At 35.6% G+C, this 13,154-nt stretch overlaps 2 protein-coding genes across 5 annotated transcripts; one reads left to right on the top strand and one right to left on the bottom strand.

Annotated features, from left to right (window-relative positions):
* The first annotated feature begins 3,334 nt into the window (after positions 1–3,334).
* LOC147539938 (homeobox protein knotted-1-like 2) lies at positions 3,335–10,747 on the top strand. Of its 4 annotated transcripts, none has more exons than XM_086638836.1 (6): positions 3,335–4,922; positions 7,948–8,068; positions 9,101–9,294; positions 9,366–9,497; positions 10,109–10,245; positions 10,333–10,747. In XM_086638836.1, exons 1-6 carry the CDS (start codon positions 4,059–4,061, stop codon positions 10,367–10,369), a joined length of 1,485 nt encoding a protein of 494 aa, XP_086494962.1. In that variant the 5' UTR covers positions 3,335–4,058; the 3' UTR covers positions 10,370–10,747. The 4 variants fall into 4 exon arrangements, with proteins under 4 accessions (XP_086494962.1, XP_086494961.1, XP_086494964.1 ...); XM_086638835.1 differs by having other exon boundaries at positions 3,709–4,922; positions 10,330–10,747; XM_086638838.1 differs by having other exon boundaries at positions 3,770–4,922; positions 10,341–10,747.
* Positions 10,748–12,662: 1,915 nt separating this feature from the next.
* On the bottom strand, positions 12,663–13,154 carry LOC147539937 (uncharacterized). The gene has a single exon (XM_086643185.1). The coding sequence runs from the start codon at positions 13,152–13,154 to the stop codon at positions 12,663–12,665; it is 492 nt and encodes a 163-aa protein (XP_086499311.1).

Raw genomic sequence — 13,154 nt, 5'->3', positions numbered from 1 at the left:
TTACCAAAGTGGTTTGGACCTTCTAGGTCAAGGGTTCGAGACACGGTGTCATACCCTTAAAGTATGATGAAATTTTACAAAAAAAATGATTTTGTGAGAAAAATAATAAATTTGTATTAAAGAGAATCAAGAATATATTATCTGAGACTCTGAATGAGTCAGCAAAATTGAATTTAGCTGAATTTTGATATGTACCGAAGAAAGCTAATGATGTTGCACACAATTTAGTGAAAATTGTTATAGAACCAAATCTCTCTAAACACTAGGGTGAATCTGAAATACTACCTAGTATTGTTAGTTTTTTAATTTTAGAAAAAGGAACTCACCTAATCTCAAACTATTAATACTGTCAGCACTTTCGAGAAATAATAAAAACTTTCAGGGTGCAAAATTTTTGTCAAAAATTAGTCAACGTTAGTTGACTATTTTTTTCTAATTGTTAGAAGAAAACCATTGGAGAGAGAGAGAGAGAGAGAGAGGATTAGGAGAGAAGAAGGATAAATGAAAGTAGTGGTGAAAGAGTGGAAATCGGTGGTAGTGGTGGCCAGATTTGGTTGTGTGGGTGGATTTGGTGGTGGCGGTCGGATTTGGTGTTGACGGTAGGAGATGACGAAGGAGAAGAAGAAAACTTGTTCCCCTTTATAATTTTGCACTCCGGATAATTTGTTAAAATTCACTTTTTTTTTTTTTTAACTTTCTTCCCGAAAAATATTTTTGTTTTTCTAAAGCGCCGGCCTTTAGTCAATTTTAATAGAACGTTCTTCATTTCTATTTTGAGTCGATTTAAATTCATTCAAATCCAAATACATTATACATATATATATATATATACATATATAGTTGACGAAGACAACAAAATAGTTGACACACCAATAAAATAGTGTCAATGTGAACAAAAAAAGTACTAATTCTTTTTGTCTAACTCCTTCAACAAAAAAAAATTCTTTTTGTCTAACTTAAAAGTTGATGGACTGATTATGATGTTGTAGTTTAACAAAAAAGAAAAGATTATGATGTTGTAAAATAAATGGCAATGAAGAAAAACATCTATGCTCTATTTTCCTCCGAGGAGGATATTGACATGAAAATTTGCTCGAGAAATGCCGATTAATTTTTTTTTGAATACAGTATATAAAGTTCACCATATTTTGATTTATAGCCTAAAGACAATCGATTCTAAAATTTTAAAATAAGAATAATATGTACTGCAAATTTACACAAACATTTTTAAACAAATAATAAGTTCGAATTAAAAAATCACAAACTCAGTATGTACTTTTTTGTTGTATGGTATGAAACTTGAACAAATTATGTATGTATAATCGTTTTTCTTATATGCATTTATCTATTTAAGCGAGTTAGATTATAAAATTAGATTCTTTAAAAAAACACAATTTTTCATCGGCAAACAATGCCTAAATCTGAAATAGAAACATATCTTAAGATACAATTTTATTGAAGAGATAATACGTTAATTTAATTTTTTTTTAGAAACTGCAATATCGTTTAAACATCAAAATAGTTACATATGAGATTGTTGCAGCTGGAAGAGACTTTCTTTAAGAACCATGATCTAGACATTTTATTCGTTCTCGACCACTTTGTAAGTTTGTTCGCTTCTATATTAACGGAACGATTTACGTACATAAACTTTACATTAGCAAAAGTAGTAATAAGACTCCTAATATCATCCAAAACGTGAACCGCCGTCCAGTTAAGGTGATATTTTCTTCGATCATTTCGGTTCATCATGCTAATAGTAACATTCTTGGAATCTCCACAAAAAAGCGCCCTTCGCTGTCCTTTCTCGATGGCCCATTGAACTGCACACAAAAGTGCTATCGACTCTCTTTCATCTACTGATCGACAACAGATGACTTTTGATTCTCCGGCAATACTTTTACCTGTATTATCAAAAACAACAAAGGCAATTCCCGCATCTTCAGTGGTCCTCTTAAAGGATGCATCAAACTTTATAGATATGTCTAATAAATGATATGCCAGACGATGTGGATTCAGTGTTGGAATACCTATCGTTTTTTTCTATCATTTAAACTATCAACCATTTAGCTTGGTTCAGAACTCTTTCAGTTGAAGGGTAGTATTTTGAAAAACCTTGTTCTTTACCGATGTAACCCTTAACTCTCCCAATTAGAATGTCCTTCACATACCAAAAATTGACCTCCAAATATAAACACCAAGGTAAAGAAGTGAAGGCCGAGAAGGGTGTGTGTCAACTAGTTCTTGTACAAAATGTTCCCTGCAGAGCTTGACTTATTTAGTTGCGTTTAGAGTGGGTGATTTTGCCTTGCAGAACACGTGAAGATAGTACCGTTTTTTTTAAGGACAAGATTTTATTGTAGTAAAACTTAACATTGTTGTTATGCTTAAGGATTTAGTATTAGAGTGAGGTAGCCCATTGACCCATATATTCTTGCCCCGCTTGAGAATGACCCTGCTAAACTTTGGGCCAAGTCAGTTTGGCTTGGTTCACGTTAGTACTTAAAAAGCTAAACAACTTAGAAACTTCTACAATCATTTTTTGTATAGAAAGCTTTCAATTTTACCAATAAATCACCATGTTCGTCTCCAAATTCATCATCTCCATGTTTTCTTAAAGCAGTCAGACTGTATCAATTGCGATTTCTAATCTATGGTAAAGGGATTGCCTGACAAATCCAATCTATGGTAAAGTAACTGGGCGCAACCTCTTTGAATCTCAGGGTAGAAGAGATAGAAAATCGTAGTCTGGTTAAGACAAAAAAAAAAAAAACAGGAACCCGCTTCATACCCCGTATGAGAGAAAGATCCGTCGAAAAGTTTTTTTGTGATTCGAAGATCTCCTCGGCTGCTTGCCTCCTCCTTAATTTGGAACGCTTAGGAATCAATAAGAATACATCGGAGTGATTTGACAATTTATGTGGAAATTCTTAAATATTTTTGCTCTTCTTAGTCATCGACAGGTGATTGCAGATGGGTGGTCGATATTGGAGTTGGTGGTGCATGAGTGGTAAAAGCCATTAATGTGAACGGACAACGTAAACAATAAAAATAATTTGGAGAAAGAAAAAAAGCATGACATACTCAGGAGTATAAATAACTTGACAAAGTAAAAATTATTTGACTAAGGTCACTGTTCTAGGCGTGTTGGTGCTTAACACACTGTCTGTCAGTGTGCTATGGCCTATGGACACTGGCTTGTTAGCGTGCAAATACATTTAAATGCAAGTCTGAAGGAGCACTCTCTAGAGCGTAACGGTGCGTTTTTCTTGAGTAGTTAAAATGAGACTTGACTACTTTTTTTTTAAAGCGATCTGATTACCTGGTCCTCAATAACACAAGAATGTTGGGAGGACGTAGACGAGTTTGTGGAAACTGGAATTTTGAAAGTAACCTTGGAAGGTTCATTCAACAATTTTAATGGACCTAGAATTCTACAACCTGACCGACGCGATCTGATGAAAGAGCAAGCTCAAACCAACCGACTCCTTCCGGTTCTCACCCCTAATTTATAGCTGACCCGGCCCGAGTACCACCCCCGCTTTACAAGATGGTGAAAATTTCTAAAAACGGTAACTCTGAAAGGGTTAAATTCAACACCGTAAACACAAAATCCCGCGGCAACGTCAGACCGTTGGATAATCTCTTCAATTAAAATGTCGCGGGAAAAAAAAAACTTTTTCGGTTTCTCCGAAGACCCAATAAAACTTTTTATTTTTTTTGTCTGTAAAACCAGTGTTTAAATTAAATTCGACGGCTATAATTAGATAGACGTAGGTCGCTGATGAAAAGCTATACCTACTACTGTTTTCAGTTTTTCACGAGCCTCTCTTTCTCTCTCTAAAAAAGCCAATTTTCACTCTCCTTCTCTCTCTCTCTCTAAAATGTTTCCATGTTGTCTTTTTCTCTCTCTAGTCTACTCTGAAAGAGTCCATCCAAAAGTCTCTCTCTTTCTCTCTCTAGATTTTTAATACTCTCTCCTCTCCTCTGTGAGGTACTACTATTTAAAGAACCAGATTATGAAGAAATTATCGCCGTGAAAAAAAAACTTTTATCCCATGGCTTTCCACGATCATCTCTCTCATGAAATGGCTTTACAACAATTTTCCGATCAACATTTAGGTGAAAATACGGCTGTTTTACGGAGTATATTACCTGAACAACTCGGTCAATCTTCATCAAATGCTAATACTAATAATAATACCGGGAAAGATCAGAAAGATATCCATCGGTTAATGATTGAAACTGCCGGAAAACAACAACATCAACACCAGCAGCTTGGTGGTGGTGGTGGTGGAGGACCGACATGGCTTAACAACGCAATTCTTCGTCAACAAAATCAATACGGTGATTTCTTACACTTACAAACAAATTCCGAATCTCCAAATTCCGGTGCTTCAAATCAGTGGCTTCCTCGTTCGATTCTTCAAAGAAACACTAGTGACGTCGGCGGTGGTGGCAACGATGTTCCTGTTTCTAGTCATGATTCTATGATTGCTGCTGCTATTTCTCATGGTTCAACAGATTTAATCAATCATAATGAAAGAAACAACAGAAATAATAACGAAAGTAATAATCCTAATAGCGTTGGTGGTGGTGGTGGTGGTGGAGCTGAATTAACAGATAATGAAGGCGGCGGTGGTGGTGCCGGAGGAGGAGGAGGAGGACCAGGTGGTGGTGGTGGAGATGGATTAGGTTCTTGGCAAAGTGCTAGATTTAAAGCTGATATTCTTGCTCATCCATTATACGATCAATTACTTTCAGCACACGTCGCCTGTTTACGCATTGCAACACCAGTTGACCAGCTACCTAGAATCGATGCTCAGCTTGCTCAATCACAACATGTTGTTGCTAAGTATTCTGTTCTTGGACATAATAATCAACCTCTCGTCACTGATGATAAAGAGCTTGATCAGTTCATGGTTAGGTCTTTTCTCCCTCTTTCTAATTTACTACTGATTTTTCATTTCTATCTCTTGAGTTTTACTTCATACTGATTCATTTCTGAAAATTACCATATTTTTACTTCTTAGTTTGTTAATTGAGATTTGAGACAGAATTTCCCAAATTTTTATTTGGGGGAAAAATTTTGTGCTCTGTAAGGATCAATTAGGTCTTTTCTCCTCTACTCTTGGGTGATTCATTTTGTGCTTGTTTTTCAACGAATAAAGTTCAAGGCCTAGAGAGAGAGATAAAGCTCAAAGGAAAGCATCTTAATTAGTATGTTAATTTGTTCTTCATATTGGTTTTTTATAAAGCATGACCAGGAAAACAAAATAGGCAATTCTTTCAAGTGGAGGAATGGATCTAAATTAGTGGTTTGGCCAATTTGTGAGCCAATCTTTAATATTAATGATAGTCATAGTATTTTAGTACTTGTTTATAGTCTATAAGGCACTGGTTCGGCCAATTTCGAAGCTGCAATTTTATCCAGAAGCGAAAGGAATAAGTTGAGTTTAAAGTTCAAGAGTGGCTTATGCAAAATACTCAAAGTTCGATCGATTTTATCTTTGGATTGGGGGTTAAGTTTCGTAATTCTCATATATGGATGGATAGAAGTGGATTTGGGTGAATCATCAATATATTGGGGACTAAACAAGAGAAAAAATAGGTAGCTAAAGGTTGCCCCCTTTCTAGGATTATTCTCCTTTCTCTTATTCTACCAGAACTTTTTAAGTATAGTTCTCATTTCCTCTACTCTTATTCTATCCTCTAAAAGTATATAAAAAACCTCCATTTATTAACTATCCCATCATCTTATTAGTGAGGAAGAATCAAGAATCTTCAATAATTGAGTGGATAATGTCCTTTCTAAGCTTGTTTCAGTATAAGAAGGTGCAGATTTATATCTTGAGTTGAGACAACATAGCTATTAGCTAAGAGCCTAAGACATGATTTGAGTTACGGAAGTTCGGTTGTTCTTAATTAATTAAAACAATTTTACTTCGCTAATGATGTCGGTTATATGGTCCAACGATGTTAGTGATATGGTTCTAATGCTACTAAAAGTAGTGAATTACGATTGACGTTTTCTTGGAATTTCTTGTACAGTACATTATTTTAGGTGGATCTTTAGCGATGTGGTTTTTGGACAACATTATATGATTAATAACTTTATAAGCCACACATATTATTGTTGTATGTGATTTTGGAGGATTTTCGTATTGATTTCACTTTTGACAGTAAATTTCAATTCAAGGTCATTCACTCATAAACCACAAACTGTTAAAAAGAAAATGGATAAGTTCTCAGGATCAATCACTTGAGGATTTAACCCCCTGATCTCTTTGGAGCTCCTGGTCATAATACCATGCTTATGACTCACTCAATCCAAGAACTAGGGAGGCATTCCGATTTTATCACTAGCATATTAAGTTCTAACAGGAAGTAGATAAACCCAATAGCATTTGTACTAGATTAAGCCACAACTTACTGTTTCTTGATGACTTCTTGCTTAGTCAACTTCAGGATAGCCGTTATCCTAAAGTTCAGGAGCATTAAATAAAAAATTTGGTTCCTGGTTTTTGTGTGCCCTTTGACAGTCATACAAGATGATGATGGTAATTGAAGATGAAATGGAAAGTTCTGAGGATTTCATGGATTCATTAGGTCCGGACAAGTGATCAAGTTCATGAGATTTTGTTGATTTGTTCTTTGACTTGCGACTGCTACTACAATTGTATGTTGTAAGCTAAGGTCTTTTGGGACTCCCAGAGTCGCACTTGGTTTGGTATTAAGGTCAACTATTACAGCCCAATTTTCCGTCTTGAAGAATCTTCTCTTCATTAGATATTTTCCTCTTCCGTTTGTTTGGAAGGTCTAACTTTTCTTATTGGAGTGGATTCCAAATATATGGGATTCTACCTATGCTCGGATGTTTCTTGTCGGCTAGCTTAATGGGCAGCGGAAATTTTTCTCCAATTGACTTCTGACGTGATTGGTCGACTTCTTTCTAACTGACATTGTGATTTTTATTCAAGCCATGTGTCCAATTCAAGATCATCCACAGGCTCGGCTGAAACTTTTGGGAGAATTTGTCTTTTCCTTTTCCACCTAGTCTTCAGCTGAAAACAAAATTACAAATATGGAAGGAGTAACCGTTATGCAGCTCAAACTCAATACTAAATTTTATTCTTTGGATCTATTTAACATGGTATTTGGTATGAGGTGTCAGCCACGGCAAGTGTAGATAACCGAATATATATATAATATATATATATATATATATATATATATATATATATTATATTCATGCATCATTTATTAGGTCCATGTTTTTCTTCAATTATATATGTTTTGACATTTTAGTTTGGGATCACCTATTGTTACGTTGTACAGAAAGATGTTAATCTAAACTGATATTTTTATGATCCGAACTCTGGAATTACACACAAATTGTACATATAAAATCTCAAGTTGTACTCAATGAAGTAACTGTAAGTGCACCAAACGAGTATCCTACCTCCAAGTATCTACACGGCAAAATACTGAAAAGAAATATTCGTGTTACATAGGTTTAGATCTATCTTTCGTTTTTGTTGTTCTTAGCGACCGTGTCTCCCTAATTTTTGGTACTTAATTGGGCATTGTTCTCGACCTTGATCGTAAAAAGTCGTTATTTGTTCTTGATCGATGAGAGAAAGACGTAACTGCCCAGGTTAATATTTAAACAATTGTATCCTATGGAGTAAGATCCATTACCAAATATAACCACATAAGCTGCATTAACTATCACCATCTCCCAACTGAAGGTAAAAACCCTGAGGGGAATAGATTTTCGCCCAAGACTTCCCTCTACTCCAAATTTAAAGAATTCCATCTGAAACCTTTTTTTTTTCCTTGTAAGTTTTGCAATTCTGTATGTTTCTATATCTATATATTTATACAAGTAATCTTCCTATTAACTGATGTTTTCTTATTGTCTAACGATTTTGTTTTGGTGTTTAGACACATTACGTTCTTCTGCTATGTTCCTTCAAAGAGCAATTGCAGCAGCATGTTCGTGTCCATGCAATGGAAGCAGTTATGGCATGTTGGCAGCTTGAGCAATCCCTCCAAAGCTTAACAGGTGATTTATTATAGCTAATTTTATCCTATTCGAGGTTCTTTATGACAAATTGTTTGAACTCTGTCATGGTGTCAAACATTTTAAGCGATTAGTCCTTGCTTATACATGGCAATCGGTATTTGTCTGTGATCTGTGAACGGTTTCTTTTTCTTTGCTAGGTAATTGTTATCTGGTTTATGATTCAACAGTTTCCGCACCAAAGCTTTGTTTTCTGTTTATGTTCTGCAGTTCTGCTTTTGGTTATAGTACTGAATTTGTGCTTTTTCAACGAGGCTACACAACCCGCCTCCCGGGACTCCCACTTGAACCGCCTGTGAGAAGAACATGTGAGAGGAGAGAGAAACCCTTGTTTCTCTCACAGGCGGTTCAAGTGGGAGTCCCAGGAGGCGGGTTGAGTATACTTTTTGTTTTAAAAAATTCTATTCCCTTTATTTTATTTGTTTTAATCTATTTTTATTCTTTTATGTTTTTATCCTTCAACTAAACTGCCATGAATTTTGCGCTAGCGTAAGTTTGTACCTAGTCTTGTTTCCACAATTATTTTGTTAACTTGGTCAAAATTAGGTGAGTTTGTCATTATTTATTAATGATAGAGTTTAGGTAGACTTTAATAAGTCTCTCTTTCTTGTTAGGTTTTACAAGTTATTATATACGAAGAAGATAGGGTTAGGATTTAGGATATCAAAAATCAAAATACTACAAAATTCCATTTTCTTCCATGATTCCTTAGTAAGATGAACTTGAAAACATTTCTTTTATTCGAAACTTCTTATTACACACCCTGCTCAGAGGGGCACTATGGTAAACTTGGTTTATATGGACTTGACTTTGACGGGTTGACCAAAGACCTTAAATGGCTTTCAGTTGTGCATCATTAAAACATGTTTACAGACCTGAAAATCATTCAAACATGATTGAAAAATGATATTTCCTTGCCACAAATTCTTGTAATTTCTTCTTATCTTATCTATTTTAGTCTTTTGCTCCACATTCTCATGATTTTACTAACCAACAATGCTTTTGTGTAAATAGGTGTCTCTCCAGGAGAAGGAACAGGTGCAACAATGTCGGATGATGATGATGACCAAGCAGATAGCGAAACAAACTTATATGATGGAAGCTTAGACGGAACGGACAACATGGGCTTTGGGCCTCTCGTTCCAACAGAGAGTGAGAGATCCTTAATGGAGCGTGTGAGGCAAGAACTTAAGCATGAACTGAAACAGGTAAGGACGGAAAGTTTAACAATTTCTGGCTTTGTATATTCACAATTATAAACAATTTTTCTGCCATTCAGGGTTACAAAGAAAAGATTGTGGACATAAGGGAGGAAATTCTACGTAAGCGAAGAGCAGGAAAACTTCCAGGTGATACTACCTCCCTGTTAAAGGCTTGGTGGCAATCACATTCCAAGTGGCCTTATCCAACGGTAAGTTTTACTTATCTAGTTATCTTAGTAGATGTGATCTTATTAATCCATCTTCATCACGTTCGAGGATGATCATTGTTTGTGATAGATGAGTACCTATAGCTGTTAATGTTGCAATGCTTCTGACCTAAACTGTTGGGCTCGAGGTTTGGGCCTCGATGTCTCAGACCCATGACTTAGGAACTAATAAGTCCATTATTAAGTTTGTAGGACTACGTACACGACTCCTCACTTATAAATTTGTTTAAGCCTAACTCGTGTATGTTTTGTTGTGTGACGTGGAACCCTTTGGGCCTATTACATGTGGCACCAAGTAACTTATTTAGTTTGTGCCCGTCCACCTTAATACCAATTGGCATTGAGTAGAGAGACCCTTTGGGCCTATTACATGACTCGTGAGACTTCCCTTCTCAATGCGGGACTATTCTCACAAACTCGGCTCGTGCTCTACGATGATATGATGACTGACTGGGTCTTTTGATTATCTCCGCGGCTCCGCCCACATGAAATCTTGGTCAAACAAAATAAAGCTCTTCGGCATTCTACTTGTGCACATCATATCATTCTCTTTTCATGTCCTTGACTTTTTGTACTATAAAATCTTGTTTCAGGAGGAAGACAAGGCGAGACTGGTTCAGGAAACAGGTTTACAATTAAAGCAAATCAATAACTGGTTCATCAATCAGAGAAAAAGGAATTGGCACAACAATCCATCATCTGCTACTGTTTCGAAAAACAAACGCAAAAGGTAAACACTCACTAGGCTATCTTATTTAACTAATAAATTGAACTATATAAAGGAGAACCCAAACCAACTAAAATTTTGAAAAAGAAGTAATGCAGGTGAAAGCAGTAGTGAACACTTCATGTAGATGATGAAATCCGACATTCAAACTCAAAAGCCAGTTATACACTCTCCGTGTTAGAAAAAAAAATCTAGCGATCAGCTTCAACACCTTAAACAGTTATATATAGTGATTAGAAGAATTGGCAACAATTCAAGAAGCTCACAGGTGATAAATATTATTACTTATATTTCGAAAGTCGAATCTAGCGAAATGAAGTCTGCATCTTTTGATTCCGAATTAATGCCAATTGCTAGGTAAATTGTAGAAATGTAAGAAGTTAATATAGGTTGAAAATTTTAAGAATATAGTATGTTGGAATTTGACCTTCATGAAAACTTTTTCTACCTGTTTTAGTGGATATAAATTATCAAATATATAATCATCTATTTAGGTTGTGAATAAGAACATTTTCAGGTTGTTTTGTGGTGTATAGGGTAATAATCTTTTTTTTTTTGTGATTCTCTTAAATCATAGTGAGTAGTGATTATGTCAATTATTAATGTTGTGTGATGGATTTGGAGGTACTAAGTTAGTAAGGTAGAAAATAAAAAAGAGAATTAAGGGAAAATTTCTATCAAATTGAACTTCACAAAGGTAGTCTTTTTTTTCCCACGTAAGAAAATCTATTTGGAGGTCCCAATTGTGATATCTTTTCCGTCTGAATTACTAATTTTGGTTTATTTTGGGTCCATTCAATTTACCAATTGTCACGGATCGTTAGGTCGACCTGGCATAATACGCTCATAACACACGGGCCGATAGTGCGGAATATCAAATCCTAACGAACCATGCGGCGCTATGCACTCGCTCCTAGTACACAGCCAGCCTTCCCGAACATCTCGGAGCATATAGACTATCAAGTCATCTTGGTCTCGCCAATAATGCGGCATGACACTATAGTGGCCCAACATACGAGTATAGTTTGTGCCGTCTCGTACGATGCTTCATTGAGTCCTAGACTTTCGCCCATTATAAAGGATACCAACAATAGTGCGGAGCACACCAAGCCACATATGTGGATCTTGCCATCTAGTCTCAAGCATCCGGAACTTACACGTCTCCGGACATTAGGCATAAGAGCATCCGTCGTGCCTCTCATTCAGATTCCAATTAGAGACAAAAAGAATCATACTTAAGTTTTTTTTTGGCTCTGTAGTTGTCACTATACGAGTTCCACGCTGGTGCAACACAATATTATGTATATCGAGAGATCTAATTGCATCCTCATAAATCTTATCCCATTCTGTCATGTTACTAGGATTATGAACCAAGTTCAAAGTTCTTAAGATGTTCTCTTTATGAATGTTGGTAAAGCAGAATATGTGATAAAGTGAGTGGATTCCATGTTTTTTTTCTTTTTGTTGAAATGGATTCCATGTTCTTAATAACCTAATGTAATTTTTTTTTTCTGGTCAGACTCTTGGGATCTATAACTACTGTAAGAAAATTCCTAGGAGATGTAAGGTTTCCCGATTAAAAATAATAATGTCAATTGTTTTGTGATGAAAAAAAACGTCGACCTCATTCTTATCTGTAAACCTTAAAAAGCATACATATTTATATATGGGCTGGCTTTGAGAAAAAAATACATCGGGTAGTGGGTACTAAATTTTAGAGAGAATTTTTTTGGTTTTATTAAATTTTGTGGAGCAAAAAAATTTCTTCCTCATCTTGTTCAACCTGTAACCAACACCGTCCATCACACCAATGACTACCACCTCCCACCTCTAAGCACCACCATTAACCACCACCTCCCACCATTGCACATTTGCACCAACCACCACCTCCCGCCACCATCTATTTTCATATTAATTAGGAGGAGCAAGGGAATAAAAAAGCAAGGGAGTAGTTAGAGCAGGCTGAGTTCGCCACTATGAGAACAGTGTGTTTGTTCACTCATGTGAATTGATAAAAGATTGGCCTATAGTTATAATATAACCTACACTACTACTTGATCATATTATTGTGGGCAAATAGTCGTATTAATATTCTAGTGGTTTTTTGGCCATAAACTAAATGACCATTTTTTTTGGCCATAAACTAAAAGATTGGCCTTGTAACAATGATTCATGTTCCCATCTTTTTGTGTATGTTTTTAAAGAGATAGTAAAACTCCACACTTATAAAATTTTAGAATCAATACATATATAGCTAGATCAAGCATGAAGTTTGAACATAACATGCTAGCAAGTAAAATTATGAAAAAAGAGAGCAAAAGTAATTGATCATCTTTTATATATATGAAATCAAGAAACTAATTACAAGAAAGAAAAAAAATCAAATCAAGAACCACACAATAACTACATAATTCGTCGAATCAAAATCGTGTAGGTCGCGTGGTAATCGGTTCCCCATCACTAAAATCCCCATCATCAAAATTAAGAGCATAACTATGAGGATCATAGTTAGTATTCATTCTTCTATGATTCTTATTGCTATTACAATAACCACCAATTTTTCTAATAAATGTTTTCCACTTTGGTCCTGCATAAACTTCTGATATTTCTCTCAACTCTTTACTTCTTCTCACTACCCAACTGTCTTTCTTCTCTCCTCCTCCTCCTCCTAGTTGTTGCTGTAATAAAACTCTATTTCCAACATAATCGTCGTTACCTTCTCCTCGTCTTCCTCGACTCCTCCATTTGAAGCAAACCAAATTGAAACAACACCCATTACCAGCAGCAAAGGATTCTTCCTCGTAATCGTCTTCTTCTTCGTATAATTCTTGATTTGTTAATCTATCCTCTTCTTCATGTTCTGAGATTTTTGTTAAATCAACAAAAATTGGTTTCTTTGGTTGTGTCTCCAT

The sequence above is a fragment of the Eschscholzia californica genome, unplaced genomic scaffold (assembly GCF_041429995.1).
Source record: "Eschscholzia californica isolate CP2 unplaced genomic scaffold, dmEscCali1.0.p SCAF_5, whole genome shotgun sequence".
Lineage (NCBI taxonomy): Eukaryota > Viridiplantae > Streptophyta > Magnoliopsida > Ranunculales > Papaveraceae > Eschscholzia > Eschscholzia californica.
The sequence above is the reverse complement of the archived record's forward strand: the minus strand, read 5'-3'. Positions and strand labels throughout refer to the sequence as shown.

Bases quoted from the DNA above. Each gene is read 5' to 3' on its own strand.
- LOC147539938 (XM_086638835.1), top strand. From the start codon at position 4,059: ATGGCTTTCCACGATCATCTCTCTCATGAAATGGCTTTACAACAATTT. The intron at 8,069-9,100 runs GTGATTTATTAT...TTGTGTAAATAG, and splicing joins ATCCCTCCAAAGCTTAACAG to GTGTCTCTCCAGGAGAAGGA. The intron at 9,498-10,108 runs GTAAGTTTTACT...ATCTTGTTTCAG, and splicing joins CCAAGTGGCCTTATCCAACG to GAGGAAGACAAGGCGAGACT.
- LOC147539937 (XM_086643185.1), bottom strand. From the start codon at position 13,154: ATGGAGACACAACCAAAGAAACCAATTTTTGTTGATTTAACAAAAATC.